This window comes from Vidua chalybeata, chromosome 3 (assembly GCF_026979565.1).
Source record: "Vidua chalybeata isolate OUT-0048 chromosome 3, bVidCha1 merged haplotype, whole genome shotgun sequence".
Classification (NCBI taxonomy): Eukaryota; Metazoa; Chordata; class Aves; order Passeriformes; family Viduidae; genus Vidua; species Vidua chalybeata.
Window position 1 is genome coordinate 67,894,863 of NC_071532.1, and position 14,562 is coordinate 67,909,424.

General features: G+C 37.8%; 1 protein-coding gene across 3 annotated transcripts in view; it reads left to right on the plus strand.

Moving 5' to 3' along the window:
• Positions 1-14,562, plus strand: part of CDK19 (cyclin dependent kinase 19) — a 120,872-nt gene that overhangs the window by 75,665 nt on the left and 30,645 nt on the right. For 2 of the 3 annotated variants that reach the window (XM_053938556.1, XM_053938555.1), the window contains exons 5-6: positions 9,934-9,991; positions 11,217-11,348. In XM_053938556.1, the coding sequence (XP_053794531.1) occupies positions 9,934-9,991; positions 11,217-11,348 (190 nt within the window). The remainder of the gene's footprint in view (positions 1-9,933; positions 9,992-11,216; positions 11,349-14,562) is intronic. The other variant, XM_053938557.1, reaches the window with a different exon arrangement.

Genomic DNA, 14,562 nt, shown 5'->3' on the forward strand with positions numbered 1-14,562 from the left:
AAATAGTAGTGTTGGTAATGTTTCATGTGTGCACATACCTTCTCAGTTTATTTGCCTTTGGGTTATTATTCTGAGTAAAGATTATGTGTGAAGAATGTGTAAAGAGAACTTGATAGCAGAGATGCAATGACTTGGCTTGACCACAGTACCTTGGGGCGTTTAGAATGTGTTTTAAAGGCCCAACAGAGGAAGAGTTTGACTGTGCTTTTATAGAACAAAATTTATCCCCTCTGTTTTTTGTAGTTTTTTTTTTTTTTTTTTTTTTTTTTTTTTTTTTTTTTTTTTTTTTTTTTGTTTTTTTGTAATACATTAAAAGAAGAGCATTCTTCCAAAGTATTCCTGAGGTAAGTCTTTCTTCTGTTCCCAGGCACTGTGGGCCTGCACATCTCACAGTTTGGAAATGGGGTAGCAAAGTTGGACAATCTGTCTTGTCCTGTGCTATGCTTGGTGCTCCCAAAAAGCCCAGGCAAGGTCTAAAAACAAGGCCCTAGATGGTTGCTGGGTATCTTCATGGGAATTTTTGCTGGAGCGTTTACTGCAATGTGTTGAAAATCCTAGGGACAATGTGAATTCAGCATATTATTTGAACATTTGCATTATGACCTTTTATTTTTCATTGAAAATTTATGATCATATTTGTCTCTTTGTTTCTGACTTCTCCCTTCTTTGTCCTTCTCAAGGTTGCATGTAACATTTTAAGTTCAAGTATGCTATTGCAGCACTAGTAACAGCAGAATGCTTTGGATATTGTTGCATAGCAACATAAAATTTAATTTGTGTCAAATGTTTTGGCATTCTCCTAATGTGACTTTTTTCATCCTTTTCTTTTTAACTTAAATTGCATTGCCGTTGATTGGGGTGAAACTATTGGTACACTGGTACATTGTGAAGATTGTTTTAATCAAAGCAATGCCCAGCATCCAAACTTGTCTGGAGTTTTTGTTTTTGTCTTGCATTAGTTTAACACCCTGTCAGCCATAAGAGACCTGAAATGGTGTGTGAAAGAAAGACTGTTTCATTTCTGAACTTTTATGCAGCCCAGAATTATATTCTTTTTTTATGATTACTCTTATTTCATATTCCCCTTGTGTGTACAGTCAATTTTCCAATGACATAAGTGCAACTATATTATCCATTGGTTAACCAGGGAGTAGAGTTGATGAATTGTCTTTTCTTGTTTCAACAATAATCAAAGCATCTTTGAGTTTATAAATCAAATATTTTATCTAGAAATTGCCTAAGAAACCATTGTTTCAGATGGATTTTGAACCAGAGTATTCTTATAAGGAGCATGGATGTTTTGGCCATTTCTGGGGAAGGCCTAGACAGAAGTGAGAGGAGAGAATTTAAAGAATTAATATCACTTAAGGTATATGCTTAATTACATCTCAAGAGAATATCTGACCTATGAAAAATCAAGTCAAACAGAGACACGAATATTCTACCTGATCACTGATTTAATGGAGTGGTTATATATAAGAGTAACTGAAGGAGTAGTAACTTAATTAGAATGTACATCTGTGTGTGATATGTGTGATTTGGTAAAAATGAAGGTGGGAGTGGAAAAGTCTGTCTTTCCCTTTGATGAAATACTTTAGTTGTTCTAGGGACTGGAATTCCATGCTGACGCTGACGTCTCAGATACCTTTTTCTGGTGCTAAACGTGTGGCTCTGGAGCTGTTCAGCCAAAGGTGCAATAGGGTTGGTTACAGCAGGGTGACAGAGATGGCTCTGTGAGCCTCAGCTGTCCTACCACTCAGCTTGGCAGCGTGAGTTTTTTGAAGGGACTTGAGCTGTGGGAGTTGTAGAAATGGTGAAGCTTTCTTATGCAGAAGGAGGAGGGAGGACAGATCCATGTTTTAACAAGAAACATTTTGATTAGGTGATGGGAAACAATCTTTTGCCAGGTGTTGCCCACCAGAAGGGCTTGGTAACCTCCAGTGCTGGAGACTTGCAGCTCCCTTGGTCATGATACTGAGCAATCTGATGCAGCTTCAAATTTGGCTCTGTTTTGAGCTGCAAAATGTCCACATGACCTCTAGAGGTCCTATCCAGCTCAAAGCATTCTATGATTTTGGCTGATCCTCCAGATGAGTATCCAGATTCTTGGGATGTTGAAATCAGTCTGTAATGAAGCCTGTGTAGTGACATCTTTGCTTTTGTCGAAGGCTAGATCACCTTAAGCTTAATTCATGGATTTTTAAAAAAAAAAAAAAAACATATCTGTGGTTGTACTGTGCCCAAAGGTTGGGGTTTTTTCTGCTTTCCTTTATCCTTGCTTTTTGTGCCAAGTTTTATAAGAGTATATAGCATGAAAAGATTTCTTTGATAACTAGCTTCCATACGAAAACAGCACATTTCCCCTTTCAACACATAATGAATACAAGCAAGGAATGTGTTTAACCAAAATCTTTACCTAAGGCATTCCAAAGAAATATTTCAGTTATCTTCTGTATGTTTTCTTCCTGCTCCTAGTTAGTAATATGTTTTACCATCAGTCTCAGGTAAATTCTGCAAATGTAGTTGCTATAGAATTCATGGTAGCTGGAGTTAAATGGCTATTTTGACCACATCAGTTCAGCTGCTATGAAATGCGTAAGTCACTACCATAATCTGACAGCATGGTTTGTGACTGAATATGCAATTTCCATATCTCAGAATCCCACAAGAGCATTTTTTCTTTATTCGTTCTGTACACATTTAATTTGAAAAATATTTTATAAGTACTAAGAGTGGAGATAAAAAGTTACTGTGCATTTTTAAATGTTTCTGTTATCACTAATATTCCTCTAATGGTAATAAAATGAATTTTGGGAACTTTTTAAAGACACAGTCTGGTGACACTTAGCTGTAAAATTTTGTGTACTGTTTTATGGTGGTTGGACCTGGGTTGGATGCCTCGTGCCCACCAAAACCCCCTCTACTGGACAGGGGAGAGAAAATAGAAAAAAAAGGCTGATGGGGTGAGAGAAGGACAGGGAGAGATCACTCACCAGTTGCCATCACAGGAAAACAGACTTAACTTAAGGGAATTAGTTGAATTCATTTCCAATCGAAATCAGAGCTGGATAATGAGAAGTAAAACAAATCCTAAAACCACATCCCTCGCTCTCCTGCCTGGGATTAACTTTGTTCCCGATTCTCTACCTCCTCCCCACACTCAGTGGCACAGGGAGATAGGGAGTGGGGTTAGCAGCGAGTTAATCCCATGTTGGTTCTGCCACTCAGGGAGGGAGTCCTTCCCCTGCTTCATCGCCGTGTCCCTCCCACGGGAGACACTCTGCCATGAACTTCTCTAAGGAGTCTTTCCCATGGATTTCAGTTCTTCACAGGCTGCTCCAGCATGGGTCCCCCATGGGATCACAAGTCCTGTGTCACAATTGTCTTTTGGGCATCCACCTGCTCCAGTATGGGTTTCTCCACAGGCTACAGATGGATTTCTGCTCCACTGTGGATCATCATAGGCTGCAGGGAAACATCCTGCCTCACCATGGTCTGCACCACAGGCTGCAGGAGAGTTTTGGCTCCAGAGACTGGATCATCTTCTGCTCCTCCTTCTTCACTGATCTTGGTGTCTGCAGAGTTTCTCTCATATATTCCCACTCTCCTCTACTCTGACCTCAATTACTTCTATGCAATAACATTTTTTTTTCCTTTTAAAATCTGTTATCCCAGAGGCACAAGCACTCTGCTTGATGGGATAAAAGCATTCTGTGGTACTCTTTGATTCCTGTGTTCTTTTTATTTACTTAATGTGTTTACCTCTTATTTTGTTCCTCCTTTTCAGATTCAAATAAGTTTTGAGTTCAGTTGAATGATCTGCCATTTCAAAGCATTTTGTATGCCTTGAGATTTTGCTGACTCTTTAGATCATGTGCTGTTGTAATCAGTTTTATGTTTGGCCTTTTGATAATTTGATAATATCTATATTATTACATTATTGATTCAAATGAAATTATAATTATCTTGATGGGATTTGTTAAAGATATTACTTTGCAAGATGAATAATTTCAACCGAATAGAGAAATAATGGAAGGAAATCGTATGGATTACAAATCGAGGCCAAAAATGTAATGAAATATGGTTGCGTTTTATAACATTAAGGATAACAACTGATAAAAACCAAGCTGAAAGTGTTGTTATGTAATCAGAGTAGTGACTCTTACATGAGTTTGCAGTGTGTAAAGCTAAAGAGAAGGAGATGTGGAGATATTTTACTCTATATGGTATACTTCTGTCTAGTGCTTCAGTATCAGAAAAATGTTGACCGAACAGTTTTCTAAAAAAAGAGAAGTGCGGATAACAATTTTCCTACATGCCTTTCAGTATATGGAAATATTTTAAATGGAAGTGGTAATGATTTGGAGGTTTGAAGTGCATAATAAAATATTTTAAGAACCTTTAATTTTTAAAATTAAATTTAATTAGCTCAATTGTTAGCAGCAGTATTAGTATCTGTGCGCCAGTTTATTGATCTGAGCACAAAGTCTGGGTTTGAACAACGTTGGTTTAAGGCAGAGAAGTGCCTACATTTCCTTACAGATGAGAAGAAAAAAAGCTTTTTTGCACATTTCAGTGAACAATCAGCATCTCCCTCTTAATCTTGAACTGAGAGGCTCTGTGGTCTTTGGAGTAGTGCCTGCAGAGTGGAACACTGCCATCTCACTCAGGACCTTTGTCATTTGGGGAGCAGCATGCTGAAAGCTGAGACAAAAATACTATTGCTCTCCTCTTGCTTGTGATATGAAAGTGTCTTTATGTATCAAAACTGTTCTGTTTACAATTGTTTTTTTTTTAATAATGGAGGCTTGAAAAGACCTCATCACAAGGCAGTGTCAGTAACTGTGGGGAGAGCTTTTATCTGTAAGGTTTGCAATTTCTTTTACAATAGACGCCTCCTAATTTGATATTATTCTTTTTCCAGTGGCACATTCCAAAAAGGAAACACATTTGTTTGGATATAAACAATAAAGAATTGTGTATGGAAAGTGGTATATCCCTTTGGACGTTTTCTCATAGGACTGTAATTCTGCACCAAATCTCTTATGAATTGTGTCACTGCTATATTAAGGAGATCACAACAACCTTTAAAACGGAAGCATTGCCATCTATTGTTAGGTTGTTGTTCCTGTTTTGAACTGTTATACTCTTTTAATACCACAGATGGTTTATTTTCTTTCAACCTTTCTTCTGTTTTACTGTCTAAATATTAAAATTAGAAGTGTATCTTGACATGGATGTCTGTATGAGTCCTAGTCGTGACACTTCTAGTATTTGTGAAAACACACTTGTTCATCTGACATTTTAATTCCTCTCCCACCAAGATTTTTTAAATTGCTTTATTCCCTCTCCTCCACCAATGTAGAAAAGTAAATGTTATTATCTATGCTTATTACTTGTAAAGAACCTATTGTAAAGACTCGTAAAGAATCATCATCATCTTCATCTCTTTTTGCAAGTATTTCAGATTCTTGCTTCAGCTGTTTGTTGCTGTTAACCTTGCTCTTTTTGCAAATCTTTGTTCATTTTTGTGACTTATATTAAATGTGGGACTCCTAATTCTTACTGTTTCTTACTGTTGTTCCTGTAGCAACTGGATAGGGGGAGATGCAGCAGCATCACTTTGCTTCCCAGCTGGTGTTTGTGTTCTCAGCAAAAGGGGAGAGTAAGAGGAAAATAGAGTATTAATTGGGATGTAACTGGTTTAAAAGTATACTCCTTGTTGGGTTGTCTCACCCAACTACTACTCTAGAGGAGTTAGTTAATGATTTTAAGCAGGGCTTCTCAAACTTCCTTTATAAAAATTTTGTCCTCTTGGATAGAGACACAGTTTACTCTAAGTATGTGCCAGCTTTCGGTCTTTTAGCTGCTGCTTGGTTCTTGATGGTTCCTTCCAGCTAAAATCCTGTTTTCTTCATCAGATAGCTGATAGTAGGATTTGTGTCAGGAACTGGACTGGTGCTTATGACTTACATATAGCCTGAACATAAATGAAGTGTGAGACTTTTTAATTCCTGCTTTTTAATCTGATTTTTGCAGCTGTCCAGTAACTGTAGTATACTAGGCTGTAGTTTTATTGTTGACTAAGTGACCATCTTGGAGTAAAATGTTTTGATATTTAAATGCTACATTTTCAGAGATTACTAAGAACTAAGGTAGAGCTAACATGTTCTACCTTCTCCAAGAAGCAGAGGTTGTTGATTTCTCCTTCTGTAGTCCTTTCTCTTACCTCATGATGGAAACCTTCATAACATAGTCTCCTGAGGATCTCTGATGCCAAATTACTCTCTCTGAAGTAAACCAAAGTCTTTCCTTCATACCTGAGCACCTGAAGTTTTGCTGCTCTGCCTTGGTGCCTCTTTTTTAGCCAAGCACTACTGCTCTGTGAGGGTTGTGTTTCTCTCACCATGGTATGTGCATTGTGAAGACTCTGGGAAGAGTTTTACAATATTCAAGCCATTATTATATGAAGCAACCACAAAATATTTGACCTATATTTTAAGCTTCTCTGAAGCTGTTTATTCTTGGGCACAGGAACTGGATATCATATATTGCATCTCAAGAAGATGGGTTCCATCTGGTTTAGCATATATACATTGAAAAGCCTTTCCTAGCCAGAACAGCTCTGATTAGCAAGAGGAACTTAAAAAGTGCTGATTAGTAGATAATCAAGTGGTTAATTTGTTCATGTGGAAAATAAGAGGTTGAGATGTAGGTTTCTTGTTACTTAAGAAACAGGTTGGAATCAAGACCTATCAGCTCTCAGGAAGGTGCCACGATGCAAAGTGTTCCTGACACAGTGGGGATCCTGCAGGCATCAGGTTGTCATCCTTGAAATCCCTGCTGTCTTCCCACTGGTGGTGGTGCCTCAGGAGAAGCGCTTGCTATTTTGCTCAATTAAAGTTTTTAATTGTTTCCCATTTTATTCCTTCCCTGTTTCCCCTGCCCCTGACTCTCTCAGAGGGGTTCGCAAGAGCTAATGAACGTGACATCTGCTAAGTTTATAAATCAGTTTGTTTCTCTGCTGGCTGTCTAAGCAGGGTTCCAATCCTCAGTGGATTACATATTAGAACAGATTTAAATTTTAATCAGAACAACATCTCTTCTAAACATTCTGGCTTTAAAAATATATAAATGGACAAGTCTCTTGCTTCCATAGACTCTAACCTAACATATCTCCTGTATTCATGGGACCACTAAGTCTCCTAGGGCTTTGGGGAGTCTTTCTGAGGCTGAGGATTCTGGGGCTATTCAATCTCTAGAAGAGAAGGCTCATGTGGGATCTTATCAATGTGTATATGTGCCTGATAAGTGTGAATAAAGAAAACTGAGCCAGACTCCATGCAGTGCTATCCAGTGGTAGAACAGGAGGCAGTAGATGTAAATATACTATATTGATAAACCTTTTCTACTGTGAGAGTGGTCAAACACTGGAAATTTTCAGAGAGAGGCTGTGAAGCTCCATCTGTGGAGAAGTTTAAAACCCAACTTAGCTCAGGCCTGAGCAATCTGCTGTAATTTGTAACCCTGCTTTGAGGCTTGGTTATCTCCAGAGGTCCTTTCCAACCTGAAATACTCTGTGAGTATTGTGGATTATGTCAGCAGATAAAAGAGTTGGGAGCTTTTTTTCTGTGAATAAATTGCTGCTTGGAGAATATTATATTGCCAGAGATAAATTACGGCTTTTTTGAGTTGTTCTGAAAGTCCTTTCTGCTTAGATTTTAATTTTTATCTTACGAAATCTTCTGAAGTTAGAATGTTTATTTCTTACAACCTAATTCTTTTATTAGAAACAACCTGACCTATAAATCAGTGCAGTAATAACATTTTTATCAGCTTGCTTCAGTTGACAAGTAAATGCATTTTTATAGTACTTAAAATCCAATCCTGAATGTAAAGGTCTGTTGAAGTATTTTTGATTCATAGAATCATTAAGATTGGAAAATCCCTCTAAGACTGAGTCCAACCATTAACCTCACACCACCATGTGTAGAACTAAACCATGCCCTCAAATACCAAATCCTCATTTTTTTTAAACACTTCCAGGGATGGTGATTCTACCAGTTTCTTGGGCAGCCTGTTCCAATGCCTGCAGCTGCAGCTTTCCAGCCACTTCTCCCCAGCCTACAGCACTGCATGGGATTGTTGTGACCCAAGGGCACGAGACAACACTTTGCCTTGTTGAACCTCATACAGTTGGCTTTGGTGTATCAATCCAGCAAACTCATCATACTCAACTCTGAATCAAAGTTGCTAGGCAAAAGTTTAGGAAGAATTTCATCAAGAAAACTGGAGTTTTGCTCCCTTGGTTAGGACAATTGTGTCCATTTGATTTCTAACAGAGGTAAAATGTAGTGTGAACTTGCATGCATCTCTTGCTGCCTGGTTACTGAATATGCAGAAAGTGATTATTCTGTTCTCTGGAATATTCAATTCAGGGTAATACATGAATGTACAACCAGAGTTTGACAATTGCCTCGAGGTGTTGATTTTATTGTCATTAAGTATTAGCTAAGAGCAAGCATCATCTTTCTCTTTCCTGGATTTGCTGGGGAGTGTTTGCTCAAGGTCAGTTGAAATTGCTTGTGTTTTCCAAGAAGGGAGTGCATTTTGCCTCTCAAATGGTTCCAATATATGTTGGGGAATTAGAAGTCAGTGATGGTGTTGAGAATTGCAGGTTAAAAAAGGAAGAATAAAAGAGGCATCTGGAAGGAGAGACAGTGGTTGGAGCCAGGGAAGAAACCATGTTAGCACTGGGTGTGGGGTGGGAAGAACAGCTTCCTGGAGGAAGGAGAAAGAAGAGGTGAAGTAGGGTGCTTTTTATTGTTTGTTTGTTTGCTTTTTCAAAAAAGCTAAAGATGTGTAGTTTTGAGCCAAATTAGTAACCCTAGTTTGAGTGTCTTATTTCAGGTAAATAGTGACAAGGAACTGAGAATTTAAGTGAGATTCTGTCATTGGTTTCCTGGACATCTCTTTTAGATTCTTGAACAAATCCTGCTTGAGCAGACCCCTCTGCAGGCATTAAGGATTTAAATATAATTATTGTTTGGATGAACATTCCAAAAATTCTGCTTTGAAGCTTTGTTATGCATCTCTTCATTCAAATCCCTTAATGTTGTAAATCTTGTTTACTTTTTACAGCTGTTAACACAATAGGGCAAAAGCTTCCAAGGAATGACTATTGATGTCTGAGGGAACCTAGATCCTAATTTCAGAACAATTGCTGTGATGTCATGTGCAAATTTTATGTGGTGTTCACAAACAGCTGGTTGCAAACAAATAGATTGCAAAAAATGCCTATAAAGGTTTTGTTCTACTTGTAAAGCTGCTGTCTGCACTGTCAAAAGTTTTTGGGATGTAGCTGTGTGCGAATACTCCTGTTTCAAGAGAATTCTCATAGCATGAAATCAACTTTGTGGATAAAAAGTGCTTTTGCCCATGTGATTTTTATTATTCGTACACTAAAAACAAGCACAGCTCTAAAAATGTAGTTATATAGGATGAAAACAGAAGTGGCTCTCAACTATGCATTTGTATACCAAGATTTGTCATCACTTTAAATAAGTTATACCAGCAAAAGTGGTACTTGCCAGAGTGTTAATGTGTAGCATAAAAGTCAGCCTAATATAAAACTTTCCTCTAGAAGAAAATCCCTCCAGTGAATATAATTATTCTAGTAACAATAGAAAAGACATTTAGTTAAAGATGGCATTTCTTACTGTGAAATGTCAAAGTATATTTCTGTTTTCTACTTGTGAAATTGTTAACTAGAGATAAAAACTAAATGTCAGCAAGATAAAGGTATGGTAATTTTATACTTCTGAGGATATTTTGAGACATGATTTCATTATAAAATAAATGTATGTAATTTTATTATTCTCACAAATAATCATCAAAGACTGACCAGCTAAAAATTCTGCTTTTGTTTTCCAGAAACCAGCAAACATTCTGGTAATGGGGGAAGGTCCTGAAAGAGGAAGAGTCAAAATAGGTAATCTTTTTGAAAAAATTTAATTGTGCAGCTAAGAGATTACTATAATAAAAAAATGCATCTTCTGTGTGAGATAGAAACAGATCTTCAGTATTCTTTGAGTGTATGTCTCTAGTTCAATTTTAAATCTCATTGACTGAGTTTACAGACTTAAGAAATTCCAAATATGTAATTAGACATTTCTAAACTTGCCAAAGGTATTGGATGAGACAAAAAGCATCAGTATGAAACAAAAAAGTTATAAGCACAGAGAACAGTGGCGATAACTAGGGTTGAGTTCTACTATGATTAATTAGCATAAGTTAGCATTATTACTTATGAATTGTGTTTGTTTTTTTATTTTTATATAAATAGCATTACTGCACATATTTGTAGAAATCCAAAGTTGTTTTATGCAAAAGTTATTTGGTGTCAAGGTGAGTAACACGTGTAGCTGTGGTGGTCTTTATCCAAAATCTAATTGCCTTCTCAGTTTTAGTGATGTGGATATTACTTTTTTAAAATAAATCATGTGGCAATACTGAAGTTTGTGTGAAAGAAAAGTTTCAGATTTGAATTGGATTTAAAATGTGTGGGTTTGACAGTACAACAAATTCTGTGCTTTGCCATCTAGCATTTCTTACTGTTACTTACCAGGCTCATTCTAAGGAGAATTTTTGAGTTCTATAGAATGAATGCTTAGTTTTAAAATATACCTCTGTAACAGTGCATGCTGACTGACTCTGGAGCTCAGTCCTCCAAATCATCTAGGAGGCATGCCTTGAAAAATAGTGCAAAACAAGCTACACTGCAGTTATGTTAATTTTGCACTTTGGGTAAATATATAGCAGTCACAAGGACTCACCGTTTTGTAAGCATGTATAAAAATAAAGGAGAAAATGTACATTAGAGACCTACTACTGTTGACTTCAGTTTACCAAGTTTCTGTTACAGTTTTAAAAAATGAACAGGCATCTGTGTTAGGTAAAGTTTTACAATACCATGATCAAAACATGTCAGATATTATACTTCATAGTTTTAGGAATTAACTAAATGGAATTTATCCTCAGAAAAATTTGGTCCAATAGTATTGTTGTAAGTAGTTTTTGTTGTGTTAGAAACTTTGATTTGTAATTTTTAATGTTTTTGAGCTGTTGTTGTAATTGTTTTTGACAATACTGTTGAATTTTGATTTATTTGTATTAAAATTTAAATACTCTTCTCATTTTTTCTCCCCATTCCCCAGCTGATATGGGTTTTGCAAGATTGTTTAACTCACCTTTGAAGCCTTTGGCAGACTTGGATCCGGTTGTGGTGACATTCTGGTACAGAGCTCCAGAGCTGTTACTTGGGGCCAGACATTACACAAAGGCCATTGGTGAGTTGTCCTGTAAGAAAGATGTTTGCCTGCAAGTTCTGGAAGGATAGTAGCCCTATAATAGATAGGATGCTCACCTGACCAGCTAGTTTTGGGGTTTTGTCACTGAAGTAGTTGCAGATGATCCCATCCATAAAGGATTAATCAAGATTAAAACTTTTTGAGGACTATGCCTTTATATTTTGATATAACCCAGACATTTTAAATATCTAGTTTGTTTTGTTTTTAAAACAAAAATATCCTTTGAATTGGTTTATATGTTTTATTGACTGAGAAATCTTGTCATGTTGTAAACCATTGAAAAGGAAAGAGCTGTGGCATTCTTGTAGGGTGTTTCGTGTCCAGATGCTTCTATGAAATGTGTGTCTTGATAAGCAGAAGGCTGGACTCCTGTGCTGTGCATAATCTGCAAATCATTTCCTCCTGATGACTTCTAAAGCTCCGTGTTCAGGAAATGCTGGTAGCCATGCCCTTTCTGCCATAGTAAGTTCCAGAAACACAATCAGCCTCAGGGCCCAGCTGTGTGGAGAATTAAAGCATTGAGGTGCATGGGAGGCATGATTGGTTTATATATTGAACTGCAAAGGAAACAGTGACCCTCTGTTAATAGTGTTAAATCATTCCTATGAGTACAGAGGTGGCTTTCTTGGCAGGCATTTTTCTGTTGCAGAAGTTTTTGGAGATGCTCTGTGGGCCTTTGTTCAGAGAGTTGCAAAATACTGTGTTGTACTGGCATCACAGTTTGAGTGTTCTCTTGGGTGGACCAATACTTTTAAGGCTCATGGTGTGTTGTTTCTTCAACTACCATATACAGCAAAAGATTTGGAGAATGAATGAACTGACACCTGATTTTTTGATGTAGACGTGTGCTTCCCATTTCTTTATTGCTTTTCCACTTCCATTTGGATTCCTCCAGTGCAGGAATTCATTTGTGTACTCTAGGAGAGCTCTGCAGCAAAAGCTGAAGTATCAGAATTGAGGAAAATCTGATCCATTTCAAAACCAAAAAACTGGTCCAAAGAAAAATAATAACTGCAGACAGATTCAGTCAGGTCAAAAGGGACCCTGGGAAGTTTCTTGTTCATCCTTCTGTTCAAAACAGTGCCCACTATAAATTCTGCCTGGTCTGTTCAGCTACATCTTGGAAACTTCTAAGAACAAAGATTTCACACCCTCTCACCTGTTCCCCTGCAAAATCATCCTAGTAGCAAAGATTTTTTTTTATACTTAGTTACAACTTTTTGTTTTGGTTTATGCTGGCTCTCCTGTTGTATGCCATTGTAAGGGCCTAGCTCCATCATCGTGGTCACCTCTGTGTAGGTTCTGGTGAGGCTGCTCATAGATTCCACTTCAGTCTGAACAAGCCCACGTGCCTCATTATCCTGTCCTGGAGCAGGTTCTCCAGCTTCTAACCATTCTGGTTACCTCTGCTTCTTGCCTTTGCTACTCTACTGTTTCATGGTTGTTACCGCCAAGGCTGCCATTGATTATCCTCAACCAGGTTCTTCCTGCTTCCGCAGCAGCAGATCTGATGGATGACACATATAATTTACCCGTAAGTCCACTAGACATCTTTTCAGCATCCCTGAAGTGACCCTGTTTATGTTCTGTTTGTTCTCCATGATGCCCCATGGTCTGTTCACCTCCTCTCACAGCTCCTTTTGCTGGAGTCCCAGTGCCCCAGCCAGAGTGTCTCTCCCAGTGTCACTCTGCAGACTGACTCCTGCGTGGCAGCACCCTCCCTCTGGAGCTCTACCTCACCTGAGACAGAGGCATCCCAGGGGATCTGCTGCAGTGGAGCTTTGTAATGCCCCTGTCCCCTGCATGGTTCTAGCACAATCCCATGGTGGCAGGAACAGACTCTTAGGGCCTGCTTTGCATCTCCCACTGTGCAGACTGGGCTGCTAACTACTAAGTCTGTGTTTGCTGAAGTGTTTTAAAGAAAACACTGACAGGATTGCCTCAAACACCTGCAAATTAGATGCTTAAATTGCCCTGTGTTCACAGTGGAAAACACTGCTGTGAATGGACGAGATTACTGAGTGACCTGCATGTATGGTATAGGGAAGTTACCTCAACTGACAGCTACCTGGTTTTGATAGATGGCTTATTGTTTGGAGATTTGGGTGAGTGATATGTACCACTATCTCAGAGTATCTCTTTGAAGGGTGAATTAGTATAATGCTGTTGTTTGTTTAATTATATCATAAATAACTTGGTTCTTGCCCTGAGGGATCTCTAGTCTATACTGAAACACAGGCAAGAAGTTCCTATGAAACTTGAGGGGACGATGGTACTTTGGAGAGATCTGGTTTTGCTAGTAGTTTATTATTTCTGAGGCTTTTATTTCTTGTATCACACCAGTGAGTCACCCAGGAGGGGTGTGAATGGTTACATAGTACCTGGCATGCAGTGTGAGTGCTGAGGGCACTCAAAACTGTTTGGGCAGCAAAATAAAAAACACGGAAATGAAAACAAGGAGAATTGCAAGTTGAGATTTGTAGGCTGACTGAAGGGTTAGAGGAGCATGTGATTGAAGAGAAGAGAAAAGAAAAAAGGTACATGGAGCTGATCTATGTAAATGCAGCTTTAAGGCAAAGAGAAGTAACAAAATGACAGTAGTGATGATGTTCATGCAGTTCATTGAGTCCAGACTTGTGTTTTGCTTCTAGCACTATGTGCACTTAAAAAAGGCCATTTTCATGACCTAAGCGTGCTAGTGAGAGTTTAATTCGAATGCTAATGTTTTTGGCAACTCTTAAAACTTTCTCTTAAGTCTCTGTGCCAGAAATACAATTTTAATATCTCTTAATATTACATAATTCTCAGGAAGTCTAAAGTGTTGCTTTTAGTTAAAACTCAGAAATTAAGATTCTCATTTAATTGCTTTTAAGTTGAAAACAATAATTTTGAAGAAAGGTGATTAGATACAGCAAATTATGGGAAAAAAATTATTTAGTGTAGCTACTTGTTTTCCATAGCTATTTTCCCATGTCTTTTGGATAATACATAACTTTTATTGATTAGTAAATACAACTAAGATAAGGCTAAAAGCAGAGTTTTCTCTATCGGTTTTGTCATAGTGAGAAATATTGTTGTTTGAATTTACTACGAAATTGTCATCAGTTCTCTTCTGCAATGTCCTAACATTGTCCAAGAATTGCTACATGATTCAGTTGTTTGCTTAGATTTTTAGACTTTATCTTGATTTTAC